This window comes from Acomys minous, assembly GCF_964271855.1.
Source record: "Acomys minous genome assembly, chromosome: 2".
Classification (NCBI taxonomy): Eukaryota; Metazoa; Chordata; class Mammalia; order Rodentia; family Muridae; genus Acomys; species Acomys minous.
The window spans coordinates 29,692,153-29,706,301 of record NC_140484.1 but is presented as its reverse complement, the minus strand read 5'-3'; the positions used below and the strand labels follow the sequence as shown (position 1 = coordinate 29,706,301).

The following is a 14,149-nucleotide window of genomic DNA, read 5'->3' as shown; positions in this document are numbered from 1 at the left end:
CGAAAAAACAAACAAACAAGAAAAAAGTCTTTTAAAAGCCGGGCTTGGTGGCCCATGTCTTTAATCCCAGCACTCGGAGGCAGAGGCAGGTAGATCGCTGTGTGTTTGAGGCCACCCTGGTCTACAAAGCGAATCCAAGACAGCTAAGGCTACACAGAGAAACCCTGTCTCGAAAAAAACAAAAAACAAAAAAACAAAAAACCCACAAACCACAAAACAAACAAACAAAAACCAAAAACCATCTATACCATGATAAATATTAGGCATGAGGGGAAATTGAAACCACTACCAAAAAAAAAAAACTTTTAAAGTGATACATCTCAGAATTTTGTTATCACAAGGACACTTCAGCTTAGCTTCTCAGGTGGGTAAAAACAAGACAGATCCCTCCTCAACAAAGTGGGAGAACTGACTCCTAAAGATTACCTTCCAGCCTCTACATGTATATCACACACACACACCCCCCACTTACATACAACAGCTACAAAAAAGAGGACCACACAGAGATGATCTGTGGCAAATGTCTTTACGCAGCACCAGGGGCAAGGACCGATGCTGAGATGCACACAGGAAGCCCCAGGACTGGGTGGGCTCAAGGATGCCAGTGCTGAGAGCTCTCTCTCTTTCCATGGTTTCAGGACATGACAGGTGACTGACATGAATATGTAAAAATTCAGGTACCGAGTGAACATCTGAACAAAAAGGGCACGGAGTGTTTTCACCTGTGTGTCATGCTACACAATTAATTTCCCAATAGATAGAATGGCGTCTTTGGGGGACTTGGACTAGAAAATAGCATGCTTTACTTTGAATTATATTCCACTCAGCTTGATAGATGTTTTTTCAATAAATACAGGTATTACTTGTATAATTACATATAATTTATTTTTATTTTTGTTTGTTTGTTTTGTTGCTGTTTTGAGATAGGATCTCAGTCTAGGGTGGCCTTGAACTCACAGCAAGCCTCCTGAGGTAGCCTCTAAAGTGCTAGGATTATAGATGTATACAACTCCATTGGGCATAGACATCAATTTAATAAAGGAACAAGTCAGGATGGGAAACATTTTTTTTTTAATTAGCGAGTGTGTAACGCTTCCCACAATTTGAACGGAAACAAATTGGAGAAAAGTGTTAGTAGGATTCAATGAGCTGAGGTGACAGTCAACCCTACTCTATAATGACTCTATAATGACACATGTACACTTTATAGACTCCTTTATAAAGCTAAACTAAATGCAGACCCAAGGAGAAAGGAGGAAAGAAGCAAATGCTGAGGGAAAGTAAGCCATCACAAAGCAATCCCTGCTCAAGACAAACCCTACTGGGCAGGCAGGAAACCTTCAGCCCAAACCATCAAATGAATAAAGAAAAACATCTCCAGTGGAAGGAGAAAGCTATCTCCGAGGGCCTGAGTGTGCTTGCCCAGCATGTATGAGACCCTGGGGTGGCTCCTCAGCATGATATATAGATGGGGGCGTGGTGGTGAGTGTCTGCAACCTCAGCACTTGGAATTTGAAACAGGAGCATCAGAAAGTCAGGGTCATCCTCAGCTATACAGAATGTTCCAGGCCAGCCTGAACTATGAGCCCCTGCTCATACACACACACTCGCACACACAAAACAACAAAAACCCCTCCAAAGTCTCATTCTAGAAAGCTAAGTAAGAATGAGGTGCTCAGCATATACTGTGCACTAGGAAACAAAGGCAGATGGAGGGGTATATGCCTGAAATGACAGCGCGAAGAGGTGAGGGCTGGAAGATCTCAAGTTCACATCCCCATGATCTCAAACGACCATGGATGAGGAGTGTCAGAGCACACCCAAGGCCCTGTGTTTACTATATGCAGGACAAGAAGTGGGGAGACAGAAAAGGGGATTAAAAAGAAAAAAAGAAAAGAAAAAAGAAATGAAAACAAGGCAAACACTTTAAGCAGAAAAATATTCCTAAATAGGTGATGCTGACTGTTCTCAGGTAATGTCAGCTCCTCCCATCACCCACTCTTCTCCATGCTCCAAGTATCAAGGGCAAGGACATGTCCACACCAAGCTTATTTCTCCAGGTCACGTGAAGGAAGGAGTGGTCAGTAAAATGTATGTGAAAGCTGTTGAGTGAAATCTCTGTAGAGGCCTTTAAGCAGAAGCACCCTGCGTCCCCACCCTTTGCTTCTTCCTGAATGCAGATGTCAATATTACGCTAGAGGTCTAACAGTTGTCTACTGACATGAAAATAAGATGTAATGTTAAAGATGGCAGAAAGACAGGGGCCCCTGTCCAATAAGTCACCTAGGGGATTATGCAAGAAAAACAAGGGTTTTTTGCAAGACAGAGACTTTAATAAAACAAAAACTATTGTGAAAGTTTTTTAAATTAACTGATACAATTATCTCCCCTATATAAATATATGTGTGTGCACATGATGCACATACATTTATGTGTATGTATGTATGTATGTATGTATGTATGTATGTATGTATGTGTGTCTGAGAGGGGGGTGTGAGTGAGTGACAGAGAGAGAGAGAGAGAGAGAGAGAGAGAGAGAGAGAGAGAGAGAGAGAGAGAATATATTATCACTAAGCTTATCCATGTGTACCACAAGAAAGCGTCTAGGAGCAGGGTTTCTTAAGACTTTTCAACTCATGACTTATTTTTGTCAGCTAAATCTTGTGTCAACTTGACACACAAACTAGAGTTATCTGAAAGGAGAGAACTTCAGTTGAGATTTGGCTGTAGAAAGCCTGTGGGACATTTTTTAAGTTAAGGATTAATGGAGAGGACCCAGCCCATTGTGGGTGGTGCCATCCCTGGGCTGGTTGTGTGGGTTCCTATAAAGAGAGGAGGCTGAGCAAGCCTTAGTGAACAAGCCAGTAAGCAGTACCCTCCATTGCCTCTGCATCAGCTCCTGCTTCGAGGTTCAGTTTCCTGCCCTGTTTGAGTTCCTGTCCCGACTTTCTTCAATGATGAACAACAATATAGAAATGTAAGCCAAATAGACTCTTTCCTCCTCAACTTGCTTTTTGGTCATGCTGTGTTTCATCACAGCAATAGAAATCCTGACTAAGACAAAAGGCATATAGGTGTACAAAATACACGTTCAAATCAGACATTTGCTGACGACAGAGCAACCGATAAAAACAAAAGCAAACTGACTGATTGACTGACTGACTGGAATGCCCAGCTCAGACTCTGAAGCAACCTGCATACTAATGAGATAGCTGTGCTTATTTTTATTTAAAGAATTAAGTCTCGGCTGAACGCTTGATCGTCGAAGATGTAAAGCATCTTCAGGTTTCTCGCGATGATGGCCACTTTGATTTTGATTGTCAATACTAAGACATGTCTTGAGATAAATACAGTACCGTGTGGCAGAAGTACATCTAGCACTGCTCAGGAATTGTTTGAAATCCTATTTTTACTGAAAAGAAAATTCATATAACAATTTCTTTATGAAATTAGTCAGCAAAGTTTTGAAATCGAGCATTCTAACAAAGTGTAAAACCAAGGTAGGGTAATTTGACATGTACATGCTGAGGAATTATGGCAGGAAAGTATTGTCTTTGTTTTTGTTAAATGAGAACATTATGTTTCTATGAGAGCAAAAGACACTCAATGTATAGTAAAAAGCACCACAGGTCAGTTGGACATGCCCACAGTCCTAACACTTGAGTCTCAAAAGGTAGAGGCAGAGGGACCAGGAGTTCAGAGTCATCTTCAGCTACGCAGTCAGCCTGGGAAGCATGAGGCCTGACTAAAATAAAACCAAAGCCAAAAAGTCCCATTTCTGCCATCCGTAGCATGCAATATCTTTGAGCTTGAGCTGAGATGTTGATGGTGGTCTGCGACATGACGGCACATGAAGTGCAAAGTGTAGTGTACAAGTGTCGTGTGTACTGAGGAGCCACATGACGCAAGTTCTGCCAGAAACACCTCAGATTCACTAGTGTTTCGTTTTAAATTAATTTTTTTTGGCTGCTGCACAGTCAGAAAATCATCTTTACTGCTGCTAGGTTTCTTTTGGCAAATGCTGCATTCAGCTATGAAACCCCACAGAGGGTTTAAGCTTTAAGATGTTGGGGACTAGGGAGGATGCCCATCTGCTTGAGGGGCTCTCCCACTGAGCCTCTTACCTGTGACATAGTTGCATCGCCTCTGCAGCCGCAGTCGCCTCATCCAGCAGGGAGGCGTTGGCCATGTCCAAACCTGTGATGTCAGACACCATGGTCTGGTAGTTGAGTAGACTCTCCAGTCTCCCTTGGGACACCTCTGGCTGATACGGCGTGTACTGGGTGACCCTGAGAGGGAAACAGAAGACCATGTCCAGACGTGCCTCCCCTATCCAGAAAATCTCATGAAATTCCTTTGTCTTTAAATTCAATGCCCCAAACCCCCTAAAAACGATCAATTTGATTGGACTTGCAATCTCTTAGGGGATCAATGAAGTACATTTCTGAGTGCATCTGGGTAGAAGTTTCCAGAAAGGATTAGCTGAAGTAGAATGTGGGCCAAGAGTCATCCTGAACATGGACAGCACCACCCAATAGTTGGAGGCCTACTGGATCAAAAGAGAAGGCCAGTTCCTGGCTGCCAGGTGTGAAATGCTCTGTCCCCGACCCGACCCTCTCGAGGAGGACACAGTGACATCCATGGTGAGCCTGGGCAGGTGACAGTTCAACAGATAAAGGGGTTTGCCTGACAACCTGAGTTCAATCCTCAGACCCAAATGGTAGGAGAACATGACTTTGTAAATTGCCGTCTGACCTCCATGTATGTGCTGTAGAGACCCCTGGAAAGAGCATCCCACCTTCAAACAGACAGACAGACAAATGAATAATAAGTAAATGAATAGGTCGATGAATGTATAAACAAATGAATGAATGAATGAATGAGCCAAAATAAATCTTACACCCTTCCATTACTTATGCTGAGTGTTTGGTCACAACAGTAAAAAGCAAATTAACGCATCTTTTCTTTTGAGTTTGTAATGGGGAAGAACAGAATTGTCATAGAAACAATATTATTCTTTAGACACAACCAATACTTATTTTCCTTCTGCATTTTTTCACTTCTTTATTTTACATGTAAAAATGCTTTGCCTGCAGGCACGTAGGTGCACTACACGTGTGTCAAGGGCCATGGAGGTCAGAAGAGGTTAGCAAACCACTTGCACCTAGAGTTACAGGTCGCTGTGAGCCACTATGCAGGTGGGGAAAACCAAATCTGGATCTTCCGCAAGAGCAAGAAGTGCTCTTAACACCTGAGCCGCCTCTCCAGCCCCCGGACATTTTGTCTTATTATTTTTTAAACACAGGATCTTGCTGTGTAGCTCAGGCTACCTGTCACTCACCTAGTAGATCAGGCTGGCCTTGAGCTGGCTCCAGTTCTCCCTCCTTAATGTCTCTAGGTCTAGGATTTATAGGCATCACCACCATACCCTGCTGCTCTCTAAGGTGTTTTTGTTACATTACTATTTTAACCATCTTATTGTACACATGTATTTTATATGAGTATTATATGTATACGTGGAGGGCAGAGGTTGATGTTGGTGTCTTCTTCAACAATTCTCCAGATTATCCTTTTTTTAGTTTATTTATTTTGTTGTTTTTTTTTTTTTACATGCATTGATGTTTTGCCTGCATGTATGCACTGGTGAGTGTTTTGAATCCTCTGGAACTGGAGTTACGGTTGTGAGCTGCCATGTGTGTACTGGGAATTGAATCTGGGTCCTCTGTAAGAGCAGCCAGTGCTCTTAACTGCTCGGCCACCTCTCCAGCTCCCTCTAAATTATCTTTTGAGAGAAAAACCCTCACTGAAACTGGAATTCATCCTCAGCTAGGATCCATGAGCTCCAGGGAGCCACCTGTCTTCTCTTTCTAAGCACAGGGACTGGAGATGAAAGCAGTTGCCCTTACCTCTTACATAAGTGCTGGGCATTTGAACTCAGGTCCTCAGCAAACACTTGACGCAACCATTTCCCCAGGGCATCCCCATGTGTTTTTATTATAAGTTGGCTCTTAAAATCCATGCCTGCCTGCCTGCTGCCGTCCGTGCTCCCCACGCATGGCCTGCCATGAGGGTTATGGCCTCACCCTCTGAAACTGAAAGCCCCCAAATAAATTCTTCTATAAGGTGTCTTGGGCATGGTGTCTTATCACAGCAGTAAAAAAATTAACTAAGACACCAAGACAAAAGAATGTTAAGTGATTTATGTATGGCTTTGATTTTTATATCTCTTTTGTTTTTTTCTTCTGTTCTGGTAATTATATGTGCGTCTTGAGCACACTGTCTTTATTTAAATGTTGATTTTATTTAAAATGGTTCATCATTAAAGACTGTCTTAGCACACTATACTACATCAGCACATTCGTTGAAATACTTTTCTGAGTATGTTACTAGTGTAGCTGTGAATATGAACAGCAGAGCACAGTGTTGTTTCAGTTCATTCCTTGAACAGCCTGGAGTAGAAATTGTAAAGGCAAATTCTGAGTGAATGGTGAGCCAGAATCAGTGTCGTGTACAATACAATACACAGTGCAGGCAAGTGAAAGGGATCATGGGAGAAATGAGGTTATACAAAAGCAAAGACAACAGGCGGTGGTGATCTCCAATCACACAAGACCTTCACACTGGCTGTCATGGAGACAGATGTGACACTGTGCTGGCCATATGCTTAGACTGACTGCCCAGGAGGAGCCATTGTGTCCGGAGCCATCATTTGAGATTTAGATGGGTGGACACAGACACATACACACACATGCCATATGCATGTAACAGCCAGCCCAACTGATGAATAGAAAGGACTAAATATGTTCTCAGGAATAGAATATACTAGAGAGAAATGCTTCAAAAGAATTCAGCACAGTAATAAATAGTTGGGGGAAAATGAGTAATAAATTGTGACACTGTTAAAGGGGAAACAGTGAGACAAACTAAATCACATACACATAGAGCTTGCAGTCACTGAAACGATGCTATAAATATTTCTGACATGAGATGAACTCTACAACTTTTAATTTTAATAAGTAGAGTATTAACTGGTGATGTAGCCCAATGGTAGAGTGTTTGCCTAGTGCACTTGAAGCCATGGGTCTCGTTCCCAGCACCACAGAAGGAAGGAAGGGAGGGAGGGAGGGAGAAAGGGAGGGAGGAAGCCAGTCATCCTGCCTGCCTGCCTGCTCAATTCTTGGAGAGTAGAGCCAAGGCCAGCCTGAAGTGCATGAGACCCTGCCTCAAACAAAAACGATAAAAGGCCCCCCTAAAAAGTAAAGTAGAAAACATCAACTAATTCCTGTAAATCTGTACAAGCAAGTAAATAAACCAAATGCAAATAATGATTCTCTTCCTTCGGATGATGGTACTTTTCCTTTCCTTAACCTATCGGACCAGCAACAGCTAAGCTTTTTATTGCACGTGTTAACAAAAGAGGCTTAGTCAAAGAGACCAAAGCTCCCGTCATTTAAAAATATGGGCCATCTCGCCAAACTGTGTCATTTTTGCACAGGGGCCATGCTAATCTTCTTTGCATCATTCCATTTTTATTATATGTGCTACAGAGGCAAGCACTGTGTAGTGACACTAAGAACCAATAGTTAATTTATTGCACATCCCAAATGTTGAAGAGGGTGGCTACAATGTATTAACCAACTTCTGTGAGCAGGAATTCTGTATCACCTTTTTTTCGAGTGTGTTAAGCATATTCATTGTAATGAGTTGGATTAACACTCCCAAACCCCCAAACTTCAAGATAACCAACATTTAGATGTACTTTGCAAGTTTCTTTTCCATATAATAATCATATTTACACTCATAAGAGGTAGAATTATAGTCCTTCACCCACAAAAACAGTAGAACCTTAAATTTCATGTTCATTTAAAAAGAAAAAAAAAAGAACCAGGTATGGTAGTGTATGCTTTTTATTCCAGCTCTGGGGAAAAAAAAGCTCAAAGTCACCCTCTGCTACAAAGTCAGGATAGAATATGCCCAACTCTCACCAGAAGATAGGAAAAAGAGGACCAAGGAGAGCAGTGCAAAGAGAGAGGAGGCAGTTTTGCTGGGACAGATTTCCAGAGGCAGGATTCAGAGAGAAAGAGAAAGCCAGAAGGTTAGACTAGCTTGCCAGAGTTAGTTTTGAGGCCAAGCAGAGCAATTTAGTCAGAAGCTGAGAAACCAGTTTGAATCAGTCAGCTTAAAAAAGGAGTTTGGGCCAGACAGCTGAGTTGAACCAGCCTGCCAGAGTTGAGAAAGAATTAGAAGAAAGGGCGCGTTTATTAAGCAGTAAAGCCTCTGAGACAACAATTACACCAGGCAGATCAAAACAACTTTTATAATCTCTATGGCCTCCTTCCTAGCTACCCACAGGAAAAAGCATCACATTCCCTGACCACAGTTGCTCCTATCTGAGATTGCAAAGACGCTGTGACCTCGGCCAGTAGGGTTTAGTAACTCCCTTTGCCATGACCAATGTGCTCTTTTGTTAGCTCCTTTTGTAATCAACCCAAGGCGAAGTTAATGTAACCAACATTGCTTATTTGAAACTTTTAAAATAGTTACAGGTTGGTTTGTGTGTGTGTGTGTGTGTGTGTGTGTGTTTAACACTGTGGAAATAAAACGGCCATAAATGCTCTCTTTAGTAATGGCCTGCAAAAGGCAGTAAAGAATAACCTTTACTTCATGGTTTTATAAAAGATGCTACCAAACCAGGCATGTTGGGTAGGCAGATCTCTGAGAGTTCCAGGCCAGCTTGGTAACTACAGAGCAAATTCAAGGAGAGCCAGGGTAATTACAGTGAGACTCTTGTCTCAAAAATGAAAGATAGAAAAAGAAATGCTATCAAAGGGTGGCTGGAGAGATGGTTCATCAGTTAAGAGCACTGGCTGCTTCTCCAGAGGATCAGGGTTGAATTCCCCATTCCATATGGTGGCCAAAGCCATCTGTAACTCCAGTTGCAGTGGGACCCTCTTCTGGATTCTCTGGCCACAATACATGCATATGGACCAGAAAGGCACATACAGGCAAACAGCCATACACATACAATTAAAAGAAATTTTTATTTTAAGTATTTTTTTTTAAGGTTTTAAGGGTCAGGCTTGGTGGCACACACCTTTAATCCCAAGCACTTGGGAGGCAGAGGCAAGCATATCTCTGTGAATTTGAGGCCAGATTGGTCTACAAAATGAGTCCAGGACAGGCAAAGCTATACAGAGAAACCCTGTCTCAAAAAACCAAAATAAATAAATAAAAATAAAATATGCCATGAAAGGGCAGAAAACAGAAACATGTTTAGTGAGGAACCGCAAAGGATGCTCAGTGGTACCTAACAGCGGCGTGCATGAGGGCATACGTGCCATCTCAGGTATCCGAGAGGGGTTACAGGAGGGAAAATGGTGCCTGAGATCCATGGGAACATCTTAATTGACATCAATTCAAATGATTTCTTTTCTAGATGCATTCTAATGTATATACTTTAAAATTATCTCCATATCTAAAAAGGCTTGTAGTTCTGAAATAGGCTATTTGGCAATATGCTTAACGTGACAATGGAATTTATTTATAACCAGCTTTCTCTATCAGTTGGCTATGACTTTCTTTTGACAGTGGGAAAGAGTAGGGGGCTTTCAGGAAGGCTCATAAAATTCATAAAAAGCTTGTTGTAATCCTACTGCCAAGACTATAAAAAAAAAACAAACAAAAACACACACAAAAAAACCAAGGGGCTGGAGAGTTGGCTCAGTGGTTAAGAGCACCGTCTGCTCTTCCAGAGGACCCGGGTTCGATTCCTAGCACCCACATGGCAGCTCACAACTGTCTGTAACTCCAAGATCTGACACCCCCCACACCAATGCATATAAATTAAAAATTAAATAAAAATATTTGAAAACAAAACAACAAACAAACAAAACAACCGAAAGCCACAAGAAAAATGCAATTACGAAATGAAGCGATATTAGTTGTTGGTGTTATCAGCAATCGATACTTTGTGACAAGTGGACCCCACGAAACAAATTCTAGATCCAGTGTACAGTTTCTTTTAAGAGCCCAAATGTTTGTATTCTTTCGACTCTGTGTGACCCATTTATTTTCACCTCACGTCACCGGAATTTGTTGGCTCCATTGCTATGGAAACCATTCAGAAGTGTAATGTGAAGTCTACCACCCACGTGCTCACAGCCCTCCCTATCAGCGTGGGCAGGATGCAGTATCGCTCTGTGGCTCGGAGCAGTTTTTGGATAATGCAGATCAACAATATTTAAAATGCACCCCAAAGCCAGAGACTGAAAAACAGTGCATTGTCTCCCAAATTAATTAGCATACTAGCTCACAGCCAGAGAGAAATATGGCTGATATCCTGTATGGTCACTGAGAGCAAAGGCCACCAGCCAGAGCGCAGGCAGAGAACGCTGCAGCCCATTCGTGGGAACCAACAGGCTGCTTCTTCTTCTACTTCTTCTCCTTTTAAAGGGGGAAAAGAAAAAGGCTATTTGCTTTTGAAATCAACCTTAGAGTTTAATCATGAAAACTTTTACCAGAGCCACAGTGAAAAATGAGCCCTCAGGCAAGGCAAACATATCAGCAAGCACTTTCACACACTGAAAACTGGGAACACGCTCTGTGGATGAGCCTGCTCTGCTGTTCTCGTATTAATAAGGAAGTAGGGTATACTGCAGTGAAAATCTCCACGCAGGGGTGGAGGGCGTGCATGAGGGTGCCAGCAGATCTTAGGATGGGACGAAACCAGCAAGATGGCTCAGAGAGGGTAAAATAGCTTTCTAGGCAACCCTGACTTCCATCCCCGGATCCCATGGCAGAAGAGAACTGAGTCCTGACGGTTGTCCACTGACACACGTAACTCCCAGGAGCAGGAAAGAATTATCAGATTGGGGAGGTGGGGTGAAAAGAGGAAGCTGAGCGTGCAAGGCCAGGCCTGTCCACGACAGACGTGTTCACTTTCTCAGCAAAGTGCTGGCAATAAAGCTGATGTTGCCACCTCAGTCTTCTGATGCTACGTCACTTCATTTCTATTGGTTAGGAATCAAGAAATGTGAAGGGAGGAGGGACATGAGCATTGCCATTTAAAAATCTTCCAAAAGACAAAAGACCGAGATGCAATGCTAGGTTTGGATACAGCCTAAAATGCCCCAGGCTCTCACCAAAGATGAACGAAGCCTTGTGCAAAAGTAGCATAGAGATTCAGGTTGTCAAGGAAAAAAATAATAATAAAATCACCAGACCTGGACTTTATGGAAATGGGAGGGAAAAGAATCTATTTTCAACACCCTGCAAGGGATTTCCCAGCCAGAGAGGCCGGATGGGTTCCTAGGGAGCTCAGCGAGCAGCGGGCGGGCTGGCGCCCAGGTATGATCTGTGAGATACAGGGACCACAAGTCTAGTGTGCCTGTTCTCTGTTGAGGGGGATACATTACCATCCAGAATTCTCCAGTAAATTCCTCAAAATGGTCTGGGGAACTGAACAGTTGTAATAGCCCATGCCAATATACGATCTCCAGATCTGGTTTTTGCTTGCAATGGCGTGCAGAGTTTCCAGGATTTCATTCTCACCTGGTTGTGGGAGAAAGACACAGGTGACTAGAGAAAAATGCCCCGGCAGCAAGCTCCACTTACAGTTTAAAAGCCTCGTGTTGTTTGGGTGTTCCTATCAGGGCAACAGCTATATATAAATACATCATCCGGCCGGCCTTCGTTAAATAACACTGGGTCTGGAAACCTGGTAGGACCTCCCCACCACCAAATTGCACTTGACTTCTCAACATTAGTCCCCCATCCTTGTTTCATCTGTGTATGTGCATATTTGTGTGTACACGTGTGCTTATGCATGTAAAGGGAAGCCAGAGGCTGAGACTGTCTGATCACTATACAGCTCAGTTCTATGGGACGGTCTCTTACTGAACCCTGAACTCACTGATTCAGCTGGATTTGGGGGCCAGTAAGGCCGGGGATGGGCCTATTCCAGCCCCCGGGGCACTAGAGTCCCAGGCATACTCAGTCGTGTTTAACTTTGATGTGGGTGCTAGGATTCAAACCCAGGTCCTGGGGCCTCTGTGGCGGCACTTTACCCACCGAGGGTTCTTTTTGACTCTTCGTTCATTTCTCTTTCTGTCTTTCTCTCTGTCTTCTTTTTTTTTTTTTTTTTTTTTTTTTTTGAGACAAGGTCTCTCTGTGTAGCCTTGGCTGTCCTGGACTCACTTTGTAGACCAGGCTGGCCTTGAACTCACAGCGACCCACCTGCCTCTGCCTCTCAAGTGCTGGGCTTAAAGGCGTGCGCCACCGCACTAAACCCTCTGTCTTCTATGTAGGCTATCCACTTATCACCCACCAGGGCTGGGATTAATAATATACCATCCTCTTTACTCAACTCTTTGTTTTAACAGTTGCCTAATTCCATGTTTCTTCTGTATCTTTTTAATTTCTGCCGCACTTCTTCTACATAAAGTGTCCTGTCCCAGGAATATTATGATTCTTCTTAAAAATTTCTTTATGCATGTAGGTGTGTGTGTGTGTGTGTGTGTGTGTGTGTGTGTGTGTGTGTGTGTAAAGGTAAATAGAAGTAGCTGTTTGACCCTCTGCAGCTGGAGCTGGAGCTGCAGGAGTTGTGAGCTGCCATTGGGGGTGCTGGGAACCAAACGTTAGGTCCTCTGCACCAAGAACAAGTGCTCCTAACTACTGAGTCACTTCTCTTGCTCCTTACTTCTTTTTCTAGTTGTCCTATAGTCTCTCTAGAGACAGGCAAGGTCACAGCCTTATATAATACATAGCTTAAATTTTGTTTATAATTGTGCTACTGAACTGGATATTTTCCTTGCCATTTGAAGCGCTATTAAAAAAAAAAAAAGCAAAACAAATTAAAAAAAAAAAAACAAACCCAGTACAAAACAACAACCATAATAAAAAAGACTCACATGAACTCTCAACCTAGTGTTCCCGTGAAGGGACCTAGTTAGTAAGGAATTATAAAATTCTTGAATGCAGGAAATCCAATCACTTCCCAAATAATCTTCTTAGGAACAGAGTGATTCAAAAGCGGCCCAGCGGGAGCGGAGATTAATTAGCAGTGCCTGGCAGGCCAGCCCGGCTTCAATTAAGACCCTGTGGCAAGATGGACAGGTCCCTGTTCCACATTGTACCATCAGGACAAAGGTCCAGCTCTCTAATGAGAACAGTCTGAATGGGTTTGCTGGTCAAATCCTGAGTTTAGCTCTTTGATGTCATAGCTCATTTCCTAGTGGGAGACTATGACTCTGTATTGTGGGAGGATCATCCTATAGAAGGTGTGGAGAGGGCTGGAGAGATGGCTCAGAGATTAAGAGCACTGGCTGCTCTTCTGGAGGTCCTGAGTTCAATTCCTAGCAACCACATGGTGGCTCACAACCATCTATAATGTGATCTGATGCCCTCTTCTGGCCTGTGGGTGTATGTGCAGGCAGAACACTATGTACATAATAATAAATAAATAAATCTTAAAAGAAGGAGGAGGAGGAGGAAGAGGAGGAGGAGAAGGAGGTGTGGAGAGTCTACAGAGAAGATTCTGGCCACAGGGGAACATAGTTAGAAGTTAGTGCCAGAGTCCAGAAGGGAGAGAGGTAAGAAGAGAGCTGTCAATTGGCTTGTGTCTAAAACAACACATTACAATCATAATCCTCAAGATCTTTGAATGTTGCCTTGGTTGGAAATTGGATATAAACAATCAAATTACAACAAGGCTGTACTGGATCAGGGTCATTTCCATGTAATAACTGGTGTTATTATAAGAACATAGCAATTTGGGCATGTCTGACAATTCACTCAAAGAGAAAAGAGAATGCCAGGTTAAGCAGAGACCATGGGGATATGTTTGTAGGCCAAGGGATTCCAGCAAAGACTAGAAGCTAGAGAAAGGCATGGAAAAGATTCGTCCCGAAAGCTCCAACACGTAACCAACCTGCCAGCACCTTAAGAGAAAACAAATGACTTTTACTTGAGCCATCCAGATTAGCTGACCAACACAGGCATCTGCTCAGACATTTTCTAGAGAGGCTGCAGGACAGTTGTCCCTTCTAGACACTGAATCCATCCAGGCCAGGGTGGTTTCCGGGTCTTACCCACACAAAAAGAGCCTTACATTATGAAGGCTGTACCATCCAAAGAAACTAGCCCAGATGGT

General features: G+C 43.0%; 1 protein-coding gene across 1 annotated transcript in view; it reads right to left on the bottom strand.

Annotated features, from left to right (window-relative positions):
* The window catches only part of GLDC (glycine decarboxylase), an 86,878-nt gene that overhangs the window by 52,944 nt on the left and 19,785 nt on the right, over nt 1-14,149 (bottom strand). The window contains exons 3-4 of the mRNA XM_084772602.1: nt 11,415-11,550; nt 4,125-4,289 (exon numbers count right to left, since the gene is read on the bottom strand). Of these exons, the coding sequence (XP_084628728.1) occupies nt 4,125-4,289; nt 11,415-11,550 (301 nt within the window). The remainder of the gene's footprint in view (nt 1-4,124; nt 4,290-11,414; nt 11,551-14,149) is intronic.